The sequence below is a fragment of the Motacilla alba genome, chromosome 3, assembly GCF_015832195.1.
Source record: "Motacilla alba alba isolate MOTALB_02 chromosome 3, Motacilla_alba_V1.0_pri, whole genome shotgun sequence".
Taxonomy (NCBI): Eukaryota; Metazoa; Chordata; class Aves; order Passeriformes; family Motacillidae; genus Motacilla; species Motacilla alba.
In genome coordinates, this window is record NC_052018.1 from 88,456,596 (window position 1) to 88,471,152 (window position 14,557).

Below are 14,557 nucleotides of genomic sequence, written 5' to 3' on the forward strand. Positions count from 1 at the left end.
AGCGAAACCGTCTCAGATTTATTGACTTTTTGTTCTTGATCATGGACTGTTTCAAGTAAACATGTTTACATCCAGTTCCTCATGCACCTAGATAAACAGTACTGAGTTCAAGGTGAAGTACTGCAGTTGTTAATAGCCCTCAGGATTGAATAGAAGTATATCACATGAGGGTTTTGCAAGTTTCATTCTTGTTACTGCCTTGAAGTGTAATAAAATTAGGCTGGCATAATGTGTGTTTTTACATATGACAACATTTTAGATAATTCCTCGATTTTAAAGTCTACTAATATCAGACCTGTATGAAAAGGCAGTGTCACATAGTTGAAGCACTTCCCCTCTGCCGCCCCCAAGCACCTTTCAAATCAAAGGAGATGGAACAGTTTTAAATGCAGCTTTGCACACACATCCATGCTGTCCAAATGGATGCAAGACTCCATTGCTGGTATTTCCTGCAGAGAGGATGAGCCTGCAGCAGATTTGCATTGCGCTGTTGCCAGGTGAAGCTCAGAGTCTGGATGGTGAAGTGCAGCGTTTGGAGGTCCTTTTCTGCCAGTATCCCCACAAGGCAGCTGCTGTCACATAAATGAGACTCATCTCAGGGATGGCAGAATGCTAAACTGCTGCAGGAGGAGTAACCTGAATAGTTTCATACCCTTAAAATGCTTCTTTCTTAAGCTGCTGGGTTTTGCTGCAGATAGAAACTAAGTTACTGTGATTGCCAGAATTGTGCAATAATATTTCTTGATGCAGTTTGTGAGAATGCTTCCCGTAATGGTTGCTAAATTCAAGATAAAATAAATTTTTAGCGATACAGGTAGTAGACTCAGTGTTAAAGTGTATGGTTTGGAGGTTGATATAACAAAGAGCAAAAAATTGCTGGATTTGGTTGGAATGTTACTTTTCTGTTGCTCAGTTGTTTTATTTGCATTCAGTCTTTCTGTCCCTTTTTGAGAATTAATGCTGTTTAGTTATTTACAGGTGAGAGGTTAAATGTAAGTGGGACCCAGTAAATATCAAAACTCTCTGTTCTAGGGTGCTGCTAGAGGATGGAAAAACTAGTGTAGGTTTTGACATTCTCCTGGCAAACTTCTTGAATGATTCAGGAATGAAGCCAAGTGCCTTCAAAACATGAGATGTACACCTAAGTGCCTTCAGGGTATGCAGAAGTTCAAGGATAGGTCACTAGTGGTGACTTGGCACGACATCTGGCATATGCAGTGAAAGAAGGAATATTTTTGAAATATTATCAGTGCTATTTCTTGCTGGGGGATGGGGATTGAAAACAATTTATTTTCTTTGAGTGTTAGATTTTTAAACAAATAAATATTTTAAATAAATGAGAAGAAACAGTAGGAATTTTAGCTCCTCTCAGATTTGGGAAGCTATTTGCTGGTGTGATATATCTTCCATGTGTTCCCATACATGTTCCTATAAAGCAGATGCTTTATTGTTCTTGAACTTTTGTGGTGCTTTTGTTCCTTAGTACAGACTTCCTAGGCTTGCTGTTCTCAGGGTTCCCACTAAGGTGTGAGTCCCTGCACCCTGGGGTGTGAGAAGCGTGCATGAATGTACAGCAGGTGTGTAGGACAGTGGCAGGCTGCTGGCTGGGTTGCCCTTTGGACGGGTAGGAGCTGTGGGATTGCATTTCCCTCAGGCACAGAAGGTTGCAGAGGCGGGTCCACGGCGCCTGGGGGAGTTCTGTTCTCCCGGACTGGGCACCTGTGTGGTTGCTCTGCAGGAGGACTTCAGGCAGCTGAGAAGATTTTGCCTGTAACTTGAAACTATTTTCTTCTTTCTAAATATAGAGCAGTCACTTCTATTTTCATTATAAATTTGATAAAATAATAGAGTGGAACAAAACATGGGATATAAAATACTGTATCTCCATATATGTAGCTGCATGTGTTATAAGCCTTTGATGTTTTTACAAGACAAAAAAGTTAAAGACAGGTTATTTAAAAATATGTAGTAATCCATTGCATTATGTTTGAGGAAAAAACCCCTCTTGAAGCATGTTAGAAAGTGTTAGAAAGTACCCTTGCACAAGTTATAGGAAACCCTGGAATTTTACCCATTTTCCACTCCTCCTGTGAAAACATGTCAGAGTCCTTGGGATCTGTGAAAGGTCATAAACAAAATTAAGAAAACGTGGTTCAGCAGAGCTGAATGAATGGTTGCAGACAATCACTGCTTAGGTTTCAGTTTACTGTGAAGTAGAATTAAAATGTTTCTGTTATTAAAAAAAAAAAAAAGGAGGTTCTTTTAGGAATAGCCAAACTGAATTTCTTCTTGCACCTTGTCAATAGAGGATTAGGGAAGCTTATCCCTATGGCAGAGCTTCTAATTGTGACTGTTCTCCTTTAGCATACTGTTGTGAAGGATGGCCAGTCTGTGAAAAGGAAATGTAAAGATGGTCTTTGCAAATGTCATAACAGAACATACAACTGTATTTGCAAGGATGAAAATTGCCTCAAAAACCTGCTGTTCCGGGGATAGTTCCTCTCTCTAGTTCCTCTGAAGGGGATCTGTGTCTTTCAGGCATGCCATGGCATAATGTATCTATTTCAGTTAAGACTGTTTAGTTTCTCAGTCTTCAAAACCCTGTTAATTTGGTTGCTGGTTGGAGATGGAACCTGTTCTCTGTATTTCTTTCATGTGAACTAAAGTACTACTTTGAGTATTGATCTAAATTTGCCACAGATAATTGAAAATTTAGAATACCTTTTAATTTCTTTTAATTTTTAAATATGTAGGTGACACATGAGCCTGTGACACTGCAGGGTTTTTTGGGTTTTTCTTTCAGCAGAGGTAAAAATCATTTTGGCAGGGAAATCATTTTGGCAGGTAAAAATCATTTTGGCTCATCCACATGGGATTGTGTAAGCTGAAAAGACATATGAAGCAATTGAGGAAAGGGATGAGAGTATTGGAGTAGGGAAGGCCATCTCTTGAGTCATCACAGTCCTCTGGGAGGTAGCAGAGCATAACTTCAGCCATACTGCATTTTCCATCACCTAGGACATTTAGTCTTTTATGTCTAAACCTTGTAGGTGGTTTTCTCTGTGTGGCTCAGTTGTACCTGCATTACCAAAATTGGCACATGCAAGAATTGCTGGCTTTGAAAGACTTAGCCTAACCTACTTAGCTGATGAAGACTCCTACTCATGTCAGTTCAGTATACGTGCTACTGAAGCAGCATGTGACTGGTTCATGTGCTATTGTTACTCATTCTCCTTGTATTTTCATAAATCTACAGCCAGTTGTCAAAACTTTAATAGCACTGAAAGATAAAATATTCTTTTTGGCATTTGCTTTATATAGAGTCTTGCATCTTAGCAGTTACTTTTAAATAAAAAGTATTTTTCTTTTAAATACTTACTATGAATAATGGGAAATTATTTTTCAATGTGTTTTTTTATTTCCTGCCTTTAAATGTATTCTAAAAAACAGTGGGACATTTGGCCCCAAATTTAGTGGACAGTATGTTGTGTTCTCATGGGAATATCTGATTAACAACATGGAGCTAACAGTTTAAGTCAAACTCATAATACATTTGAATGTGATTAGTAAGTAACATAAACATCCAGAAAGATGCTACAGGGCTATATACTTACCTGTTTAATGGCATAATTGCATTATTTCCTTTTTATTTTCCTTTATGTAAACACCAGAACGTGTGAATGACAACAGATCCTCTGGCATAGCTCTGGTATGACTTACCTTTCACTACTGAGAAGACTGTATTTGTGAGAGAGATGTTTTAGTTTCATTGCACTGTCCTTTGTCCTGTGGTGGGCAGCCCAGTGGCTTGCTGGATGCCACATACCAGGTGTCTGTGCTTTTTGCAGGTGTGGGCACAGCCCCGTGTACCGCTGCCGGGAGATGTCGGGCCGGGCCCTCGTTCCCTTCGTTATGGCCAATGAAGTTCTGCACACGGTGCTGGCCCTGCTGCGGGGGCTCCCGGACTCTGCTGCTCATGGCGTGCGACAGAACAGTGTTCATGGAACCCTACTGCAAGTAAGCTTGGGAGGCTTGTTTTGCATTGATTTGTTTTTGCTTTGTGAGGGTTTTAAATTTTTTTTTGCTGTTGGGGTTTTTAAAAAAGTTTTTGGTCATACTTGACAGCCGGATAACATACCGTGAGTTGTGCTTAACGTTCACACATTGTCAAAACATACATGAAGACTGCTTTTGAGTTTGTTCTGTCAGATGATAAATGTGGAATGCACATTTCAGCTGTCAGTTGAAGGCAGTAAGCTGTAAGTAGTAACATTTGCGTTTCATATAATGTTTCATCTCCAGAGATTAAAGTGCTTTAAGAGCAAATATCCCTATCTGAATGTGTTTACTGAGAGATGTGTGTGACTTGCCCAAAATGACTGAGCAAATCTGAGGCAAAGCTGAACTCCATGCACCAGTAGCGTTGTATATATATTCAGACTTGCTACTGACCCAGGTAATTATTTATTATGGCATTTGCTTTTCCTGCTACACCAACAGCTTCCTGTCAGGATGCTCTACAAGTTGTGGTAAGCTTTATACTGTTGTCTTCTGGAAACATTTTGGAGAACTGTTCACTTATCAGAAAATCATTCTCCATATATCATTCCCCTGGTTTATGGCAGTCAGTTCACTGTGTTTCATTTTTAAGCTATCATGGTAATAAGTTACTGATTTTTATTGCCTGTTTTTCACAAGCAACCCTCCAACAAAGCCATATTGTACACAATCAGCTCTGTTGGTCTGTCTTAGTTGGCAAGCTTTCTAGGGGCATGTTCCCACTGTAAGCTCAGTGCTGGGGTGTGTATGGTTGTTTTGATTTGGTTTTTAATTGTATCTTTTCAGGCATATTATTTCGCTTTAAAATCAATACTTTCAGGAAATCTAGGAAATGAGTGAAGTCCCTCTAGGGCTGGTAATGTCAACTTTACCTATAAAGGGTTTCAGGCAGTCGAATCTGGGTTTGAATGGTGGTTGGTCACAGTAAAGGGTTTTGCAGGGTATGGGATGGACTCCTGCTCTGGAAAGCAGTTGGGGCACCTGATACATGCAAGGGATACATGCTGTGTCTGTGTGGGAAGGGAGGGATTGCCATCCTCACATTAACTGTGCAACCCTACTGTGTCACAGCTCCTGAAGTGTTAGGAAGAGAGGGTTGTTCCAACAGTGAGAATTAAATGCTTTCTCAATCCAAAATTATTATAACTACTCATGAGGGTATGGACTGACAGAAGTGTATAGAGTTAATTGCCTTCTTTTCAGTTACCTGGAGAAAAAAGATCATAAAAAAGTAATAATAATGGAGGGCAGATATTAAAGAGCCCAAAGGATGATCTAGTTTTTTAATTCAGTGTTGCTAACATGATCTTATGCATACCTGTAAGGAGCTTTCCACACCTATGAGGTGGGAGATATTCCCAGAGCTTTAACCAGATTTTTCATCAGTTTTGAGCAGCTACTAGGAGCTACCTCTTCAATTTGTACTTCACAAGGAGAGACCATGCTGTCAGAGAATGATATTATTCCAAAAAATGTTAGTTGTACCATGACAGTTCAGTGGTTTGGTTTCTCAGATTTGTCTTGGACTTTGCTGTTATCGCTTATGAATCAAGGGTACTCAAAATCTTCATTTAATGCTTAATTCAATTTGGTATATATGGCTGACATGTATGGGAACTGTCTGTTGCTAGTATAAAATAAGAAAACATTCAGAAGAAATACTTTGGAGTGGTGCAAGATGTGCAAAAAATGGAGGCAAGGCAGTGGTGTTTGTTGTAGCTCCAAATTACCAATGCCAGGTAGTTTAACATGTAGTTAGCTTGCACCTCTGGTAGGAGATAAAGGAAAGTATTGTGACTTTTTAGGGGTTGCTAGATGCCTGGTTTCAGTTTTCTTTTTATCAGCATTAATTGGGACTTGCCACTGGACTAAATCTGGTGGTAAGGCTTATTGAAATGTAGAAATATGTTATGGGGACTATTGGTTAAAGCACTGTTTCTCAGAAGGCTTACTTGAAGAGATGGTGATCTGGCAGTGTTCAAAACTATTTGCACTGCTTTTCCATGATACAGTGGAGGATTTATCGTCCTCCTTGATATAAAACCAAGACAAAAATCTCTACTAAAAAGAGCAAGCCTGTACAAAACTCAATAAAATGTATGTTTTTTCCAGCAATAGAAGACCAATATCTTATGAAAATGGAATTTAGTAATTTGATTTGTTCAGTCACATGAGAAGCTACTAGATTCATTGCTTGAGTTTTTTATTTCAGTGTTCATATACTGTCAAATTCTGAAAAGGAAGGCTGGAATTATTCAGAATTAGGTGGCAGTGCCAGATGTAGTAAATTGTGAAGGTACACTTCAGTTATGTTTCAGAGTTATGTAATTTATAGAAAGATCTTTCAAAACCAGTTCAGCATGTAGTGCTTGTCCAGACATGGCTTGGTTTTCAAAATGCTGAGATTGCCAAAAAGGGCTTTTTTGACAGTGGATGTAGATATCTTGTATTTAACTTGAGACCTCTGCATTATGTGAAAACATGCCTTTTTCTCCATAGTGTTTTAACTGTGGCTCAGTTTGCATAGGAATATGAATGTCCATGAGGATAAAGTAATGGTATGCTTTACAGGTTTTGCAGAATAATTCTTTTCAAGAATTATTTAAGAGGGGTGCTGCTGTTCTGTAACACTGGGGGAGCTGATGATAACTCTTCAAGAAGCAGTTCTGCATCATAAGCAAATGCACTGACTTGAATAAGGCATCCAAAAAATCTTTTCTATGCTTAATGTTTCCTTTATGGCTACAGTTTCTGCTTTGCTCCATAAACTAAACTGGAATGGGCTGGGGGAAGGAAATCAAGTTTCTAATTCACAAGAAAATGCAGACATTTTGTACTAGCTTTCTTGAACAATGAAATATTTCTGGCTAGTTTTGTTTTAAGATCTAGGCTTTTTAGCTGATCAGCTGAAAGGAAGAGCTCATCCAGAGCTTTATGTAGGGACTTCTGGAGGAGTATCAAAATTTGACTAGGGAAGCCTTTATGTTTGTGAATCTTTGACTTTTAGCAGTTGCCAAGGAACTTAAAAATATTTGGGAAGTTTGTGAGGTTTCCTTATCAGAGGATCAAATGTTCTTTTAACCTTCTGCCTCTTTTGGATTGGAATTTCTGCAGTATATATTCCATCTTTCCAGAAAAATTGAGAAATTCAGAACGAGCTAGGCAAGGCTGCCTTTTACCTCCACTTCCTCAGTCATTCCTTGGTTGTGACTGAGTTCCAGCAGAGCTGCCCTCCTTGTTTCCTCTGCTGCTTTTACTGGGGAGTTGTCATCAGTACCCTCTTGGAGGCCTCTGGGTTGCATACATGTTGGTCACCCAGCAGTTGCCAGGGTGTTTGAAGCCCACCATGAGGAGCAGGGCCTGGTGACACAAGCCTGTTTCCAGCTGTCTGTAGAAGCCCTTGTCCACTTGTTCTGCCTGGTTTGGCAGCTTGGGGCAGACACCCCCTGCAGTGTCACCCTCCCTTCAGTTCTTAGCTGCAAGCCTCCAGCTGGCTCATCATCCACCCCCAGGCAAAGCTCTGTGCATTCCAGTTGTTCTGCCACAGAGAGGTCAACCCCCATTTTCTCATGTCCCCTACCTGTCCTTCCTAAAGGACTTGTATCCCTCCATTACCTTACCCCACACATGTCAGCTATTGTGTCTTGCCTCTGTCATCCCAGCAAGATCACAGGCTGCATCTGCACATGGACCTTTTAATTCCTCTAATTCTTTGAACCCTTCCTTTGAGTGCTTCAAAGTGAAGAAGAGTTACAGGGATCCTATAAAGATTTGTCCAGAAAACAAGGCAGCACCTTTAATTCATCTGGTTGTCGGTTATTTATGATGATTAAAAAACCCTCCCAAATGCATAAACTTTCAGATTGGTTTGCCAGGGCAAGCAGATGTTTGACTTCAGCTTTTGTTTTTATCTTGAGAGAATCAGTTAACATGATTGATGCTGGATTTCAAAGCCTGTATGATGTTCATAGATGGAGAATCCAGTTGTTTTTAGTACAGTGGAATAGCAATAGTATGACTGGAGCTTTCAGTCACAGTTCTGCACTCATTAGTTTCCAGAAATCTTTTTCACATTTGTATACTGGAAAAATCTCTACTCCAATGAGAGTGTATATACCCTTCCATGCTGATCATATCAAGAAGAATCCATTGGGCAGCTGCCATTAATCATGAGCAGACATAATTACTGTTAAGGTTTGTTTGTTTTTCAAATGAATGAATCTGCACATCAATTGACTCATTATCTTGTGTTTTATCAGTTCACATTCACTTTGGCAAGCCTACAGTTACATATTTTCAGAACACAGGGGATTAGGTCAATGAAAGTTATTAAAAGAGACATTGTGTTTTCATTAACTTGTCTGTGCCTTGTTCTGAAATGTTGAAGGTGCTGCCTTACTTTCTACGTGCTGACAGTGTCTAGCTTGAGATTGGGATACAAACCAGTGCAAAAAAGTTTGCTTCTCTTATTTGGCCATTCTATTGGAAGAGCTTTTTGCAATCTCTTTGGCATTTTTTAAGCATGGATTAGGAGGAAGAAGTGACTTCTCCCTCATCACTTGCTGCTTATATATGGAGGGAAATACATGACTTTGTCTGTGTGCCTCTATTTGCTGCCTCTACCAGGAGATGGATTGCATGGTCCAAAATAAAGCTTTTGACAGAAGTTCCCAGCTGCACATATCATTAAAAAACAATTTCTGTCTTGAATCTGCTTCGGTCATGATGAGTATTTACATTTTTGGTGGTACTTTGTACAAGCAATCAAACAACTACATAGAATTAAAAAAAAAATCCTCTGCTGGTCTGGCATATTCTTGAAGGTGGATCCTTCCTGTTGTGACTGGTTTTGATCACTGTTCTAACTCAAAAGTCACAGAAATTCTGCTTGCTATGCTGTGGTCTCTAGGAACATTTCTGTCTATCCCCCATCTTCTCATCTGAGGCCTGGCTGGTAGCTTCTCTTCTTCTATTTGCTGCCATCTTCCCACTTATTCCTGTTACTTTGTCACTCCTACTGATTTATCCTGAGATTGTTTGCTGAGCATATGCCAATGTTTTGCACTGCGAGAGAAAAACTGTATTCCTTCTCTCTGGGGATCTGTTCTTAAAAACATACAAAATATAACTGGCAGATGAAATGGAGAATTTGTTATGCTTTGGTGCAGGGTTAAACCTTCATGGAGATAAAAATGGAAAATCACTTACTTAATGTTGCTTTGAGTTTCAGCAATCAGCAGTCATTTGCTCTTCACAAATTGTTATGCTTAATATTCAAACTTTCTCCAAAATTAATTTTTATCCACAAAATTCTGTGGCGTTAGAGCAGCCAGCTGGTTCAAAGAAGCGTGTGTGTTTGGTTGTGTGTGTGAGGTTGATTTTTCCTTGTTTGTCTGTTTTTTGTGATCACTGATTCAAACAGTTCTGTTCGGCATATGAATGCAATGTCTCGTGCAAGGAATGCTGTTTTGTGATTTTGAACCTTTTTTGTTTAGTTTTTGAAACAAGCAACACTTGTATCTCAAATCTGAAGAACAGAATGAGTCACATTGACTCAGTTGCATGTGACAGAAATTAGACTTATAGGAGATACTGGGCTTCATAACTCTTTACATTATTTAACATTCATTGTAAAAATTAAACTTCCTACTGACTTCATTGGGTTAAGAAGTTACTAGTTACTTTAAAGGGAATAGCAGTATCTTGCAGAACTAGACCCATCTCTCTGAATACTCTTTAAAATGGAAGAATCTACAGCCCTTGTATTAAAAAATAATTACATGATTAGAACACTTGCATGGTTGCATGGTAAGTTTTTCTGTACAGGACTTTTATCATAGAATCGTGGAATTGTTTGGGTTGGAAGAGACTTTAAAGATCAGGTTCCAAACCCCCTGCCCTGAGCAGGTTCTCCTACACCAGGTTTCTCAGAGACCCATCTAGCCTGGCCTTGAATACTATGGAAGTCATGTACTATTTATTTTTTTTATATTTCTGTAGTTTATTGAATACATCAAGGTTTGTGCAATGATAGAACTTTAAACTATGTGCATCAACTCTTTGGTTATGCTGATTCTTTAAATCTTAATGGAGAGCTGGAAGAAAGGATTTAAAGATGAAATAATTAAGATGAAATAATAAAGGATGATTGGATCCTTCATTAGAGCAGCAAGGAAATCAGGACAAGAGCACAACTTTGTAACAGCCATACTGGGTCATGTGAAGTTTTGTCTGAGTCAGGGTGCTCCCTCCAGCAAGGACTGATAGCACAAGCCTAGGAAAAAGAGTAAGGCAGATAAAGCAGCTGGAGAAACATCTGCATGTGCTATTTTAGCTTCCAGCACTTCTGAGCCAGAGATGTATGGATGTGACTTTTTGGAAGATAAAAATTCAGTACATGGTTGTACTAATGAAAAGCAGTAATTTGTGATGAAAACATCAGTATGTTAGGTAGTTTAATTATCTGGCTGAGTTGTGTTAAGCCAGATTGTTGTTGATGAAAGTAATGAAAGTAGAGTCTGCCTAACGAATGCAGATGCCTCTTTCCTTCCTTTGAGGAGGAGGATTTTAGCTGAAATGGCTCCAAAGGAAGGTCAAGCTTTAGGTATTTCAGATTGTGATCACTCTTGTGTTTTATGAGTTTAATACTTGAATACTTACTCAGAGGACTAAATGCAGTTTAAATAATTTGAAAATAAAGCTGGGAAGAATGATGCATGAAAGAGAACTCACAAGCAGTCACTGGACCTGCCTTTTATTGGACTGAATAGCTAATAAAACCCCACGGGCTCTGGTGACTAGGGTGTGAGAATATGAGGAGACAAGTCAAATACATTTTGAAGGTCGTTCTTGGGTGCCGGTCCCTGTTGCTGGGTAAAAGAGAGAGGTGTACTATTTATGGGTTTCACCTAAAAATCCTTAATGTGAATTAGCAGCAATGTTGTCAGTGACCATATTTTTTTCTTGTTTTGTTTTGAAGACAGAGGATCTCTAGATTCTGAGGGAATGAATGCGGAAGTAGTGTATTGTTTACTTGGCTTTATTCAGTAGCCTAGAAACATTGTCTATGGTGAATTACATTTTATTTGTCTTGGCAGTAAAGTTTGAAGTGTAGCAGTTCAATGTTGGCTTATAAAAACTCAATATAGCAAACAAACCTTACATTGTCTACTGATCAAAGAAATAAACCTGCTAAATTAAATGTTTTGCAGTGAAACTTCCTTTCAGCTGTGTCTTTTCTAACCTCCATTTTTAGTGTTGAAGATAAGCCTTACTTTTAAGATTTGTACAAACAGAAAAGAAATACTGATGCCAGGTTGGAAACATTATTTATATGGAGCTGGCAATAACAGAACAGTTGTCTCATTTCTTTATGTTGTAAATTTGTATTGACTGTTACATAAGGGTACACTGATACAAGAAGGCAGTGAGCATTTGAGAATGAGATTTGTATCTATGAATGCAACAGAAATGCAGCTGAGTTCCAGGAATGGGAGGAGGCAGACTCTGAAAGAGAGTCATTGATGAGATTTTGCCAGAGGTTTTCTTTCAGCTGTTTTTTTAATTAAAAAAAACAAACCGAGAAGAAGACACGTAATCCAGCTGATTGACTGGGCAGCCCTGCTGGTTGTACATTGCTTTGAAGTTGCTTTAACTGTAATTAGTAATGCTCCCAAATATTGTCGCTGACTTCCTAAGACATGTCACCACTTTTCAAAAGGACATAGATGTACACAGCTCCTACAACTCTGTTAGGTCTCTTCAGTTTCTGCAAAATTATTGAGTTCCCTCCTACAGCAGCTAAGGATGTGCAAAGATGCTGTTGTTTTAAACCTTGTGGGGTCACATCTTTCTAGTGAAAAAAAAAAAGGCATGGTTTAATACAGAATAAGCAACATTAATCAGTCAGTGAAAACTACTACTGTTTTGGTTGAGAGGTAGCTATAATAATGATTACTCTGGGTTGTGCCAGTTGTCAGTTGTCCCCTCTGTGCAGGAAGAGAGATGCCTTGATGGATGCACTGCTTCCCTCTCTTCCATACCCTAGATTTTGACACTTGTTACTCTGATTACGGTAAGCAATTGCTTTGTAAATGTTTTGGCCCTCCTGTTCTAGTGCACCTAGTTCCCCTCCTTTATGAATAAAAGCTCCTGCAACCATGCTAGTGTAGCTGAAGTTTTGAGTGCCTCTGTGTCTGTGGCCATTTGAGGTACCCTGTCTGGTGTTCAATTACAGCCATCCATACAACCTGGCATCTCTTGTTGTGTTTGTGGATAATAGTGCAGTGACTGAAAACACTATTTGTGAATGTGGTTATATAAAACAACTTTGATTAGGTGTTAACAAAGAGAAATCCTCTTTATAGGTACAGTTGTCGCAGTGGATACATTATTTTGTCTTTAAATTATGGACATGTGAAAAACAACTTTCAGCGCAATGTTTTATTTTTCATTACTGAAGTCTTCCTGAAGAGAGTTGAACTATTCTCGGCACTGGCTGAGTAATTTGATTTAGACCTCCCAGAACAACAATTGAACTGTTGTGAAGTCTGAATTTTTAAGTGTTCCATTCTGTGCATATTTCTTGCACCTGTTTTGTATTATGAATCCATATGTATCCCTCATGATTAGCAAGGAAAGCAATCCTATCACTCTGTCACTGGCAGAGGATGTTTTTACAGTTGGGAAGGGAAAAGCTGAAACTTGTAAAGCTTACTGGAGATATAATATTCTCCTAGGTGGTGCAGTGGATTAATTTAGTACTTCATGGAGTTCATTTTTCATCTCCCAAAACATATTTTCCATCCAACCCGCATGGGATTTTTTTCCCTTCCTTTTGATCTAGGAACCATGTCTTTGAAATTTTCAGAGCCAAATGAAAGACAATCCTGAATACACTTTCTAGATATACTTTTAAAAATACCCATCCGTGATAAGTTCTGACTGCTTGAGGATGTATGAAAAATTTTACAGTGAGGCCTTTTTACTGTACTCTGTGTTTTCAGAAATTCAGGTTATAGTGAGAAATAGGGGAAGGTGCCTTCTATGTTTTTTGGAAGCTCTCTCAGCCTGTTTACAAAAGAGAAAAATATTCTCCATGAAAAGAAGAGAAAGCTGGGAAAATGGGCTTTCAGAAGAATGCTGGGTGAGATAACCAAATGAAGATGGATGAGTGTTTGTAAGTGGGTAACTATTCCATAAGGACTTAACAATGTTGAAGACCAGGATGCAACAATCTTGAATAGTGGAGCAAAAAAATTGAAAGGAAGAAAGGGGGAAAAACCTGGAAATCTAACAAAGTGGAACAAAATAAACCAAAACAAGAAGACATTTTTCCAGTGTGTGAAAATAGATATCAAGGGTGTTAATGCATCACATCACATAGCGTGCTTTCTCTGTCTTAACCAATTTAATGCATGATAATTGCCTTGGTTTTTTAAAATGCTTGTATGTCACAGGCATTTCTTTCAGTAGTGTTTCTTACTACTGTTTTTTCTTGCCTTTATGTATTTAAGTATTTTTGTATTTTTAAATACCAGCATTTTTGAAGTAGTTATTGTTGTGCTAAAATTTTCTAGGAATGTTTTTTCACATGGCTGTTTGACTTAGTGTGGATTTTTTTTTACTGAGGCTCTAAATGGCTGAATCTGAACTGGAACATACTCTGTGAATGTGTTCTTCTGGTTTTGTTCTTCCAGTGGTGTTTATGCATAGGCCAGAAAAGAACAGTAAATGGATATGGAGGCGTAGGAAGGGTTGTACAGACATTTCACAGACATAAAGAAAGTAAGTACATGGGACAGAAAGTTCATCTGGGTGTGTGATTAACAAGGAGAAGCTGTGTTATGGTTGTACCTAGTAGTGGAGAGTTTATTTGGAGGAGTAGGAGTGGTGCCTTCCTTGGAAGGTTCTGTCTGCATGTTTTGCTTTTAGGTCAGGGGCAGTGTGAGGAGCAAAGCTCTACTGAAGCTCATTTTGTTTTCTGCTGTCTAGCACAACACGATTCCAGTTCTGGGGCATTTCTGCTAAAACCCTCAACTAAAATCCAGTGACACTAAACTGGGAGGAGCTGTCAACTCCCTCGAGGACAGAGAGGCCCTGCAGAGAGACTTCAGCAAATTATAGAGATGAGCAGCCACCAACTCTGTGAAGTTTAACAGTGACAAGTGCCCAATTCTGCACTTGGGACAGGGCAGCCCTGGTTGTGTGTGTAGACTGGGAAATGAGAAGTTGGAGAACAGCTCCCTGGAAAAGGGACCTTGGGACCTTGACTCATACTCCACTTGGTCAATGGCAAGTGGAATCTGAGTCAGCAGGGCGCTGGCAGCCAGGAGGGCCATCCCTGTCCTGGGGTGCATCAGGCACAGCATGGCCAGCTGGCCAAGGGAGGGGATTGTCCTGCTCTGCTCTGCACTGAGGTGGCCTCACCTCCAGTGCTGGGGGCAGTTCTGGGTGACACAATGTGAGAAAGAGATGAAACTGTTAGGGAGTGTCCTGA

At 39.4% G+C, this 14,557-nt stretch overlaps 1 protein-coding gene across 4 annotated transcripts in view; it reads left to right on the forward strand.

The window, feature by feature from the left end:
• The window catches only part of THADA (THADA armadillo repeat containing), a 156,260-nt gene that overhangs the window by 61,481 nt on the left and 80,222 nt on the right, over positions 1-14,557 (forward strand). For all 4 annotated transcript variants that reach the window (XR_005256532.1, XM_038133724.1, XM_038133725.1 and 1 more), the window contains exon 29: positions 3,849-4,017. Coding sequence is in view for 3 of the 4 variants with exons in the window: in XM_038133724.1 (XP_037989652.1) it covers positions 3,849-4,017 (169 nt within the window). In the remaining variant the exon portion in view is untranslated. The remainder of the gene's footprint in view (positions 1-3,848; positions 4,018-14,557) is intronic.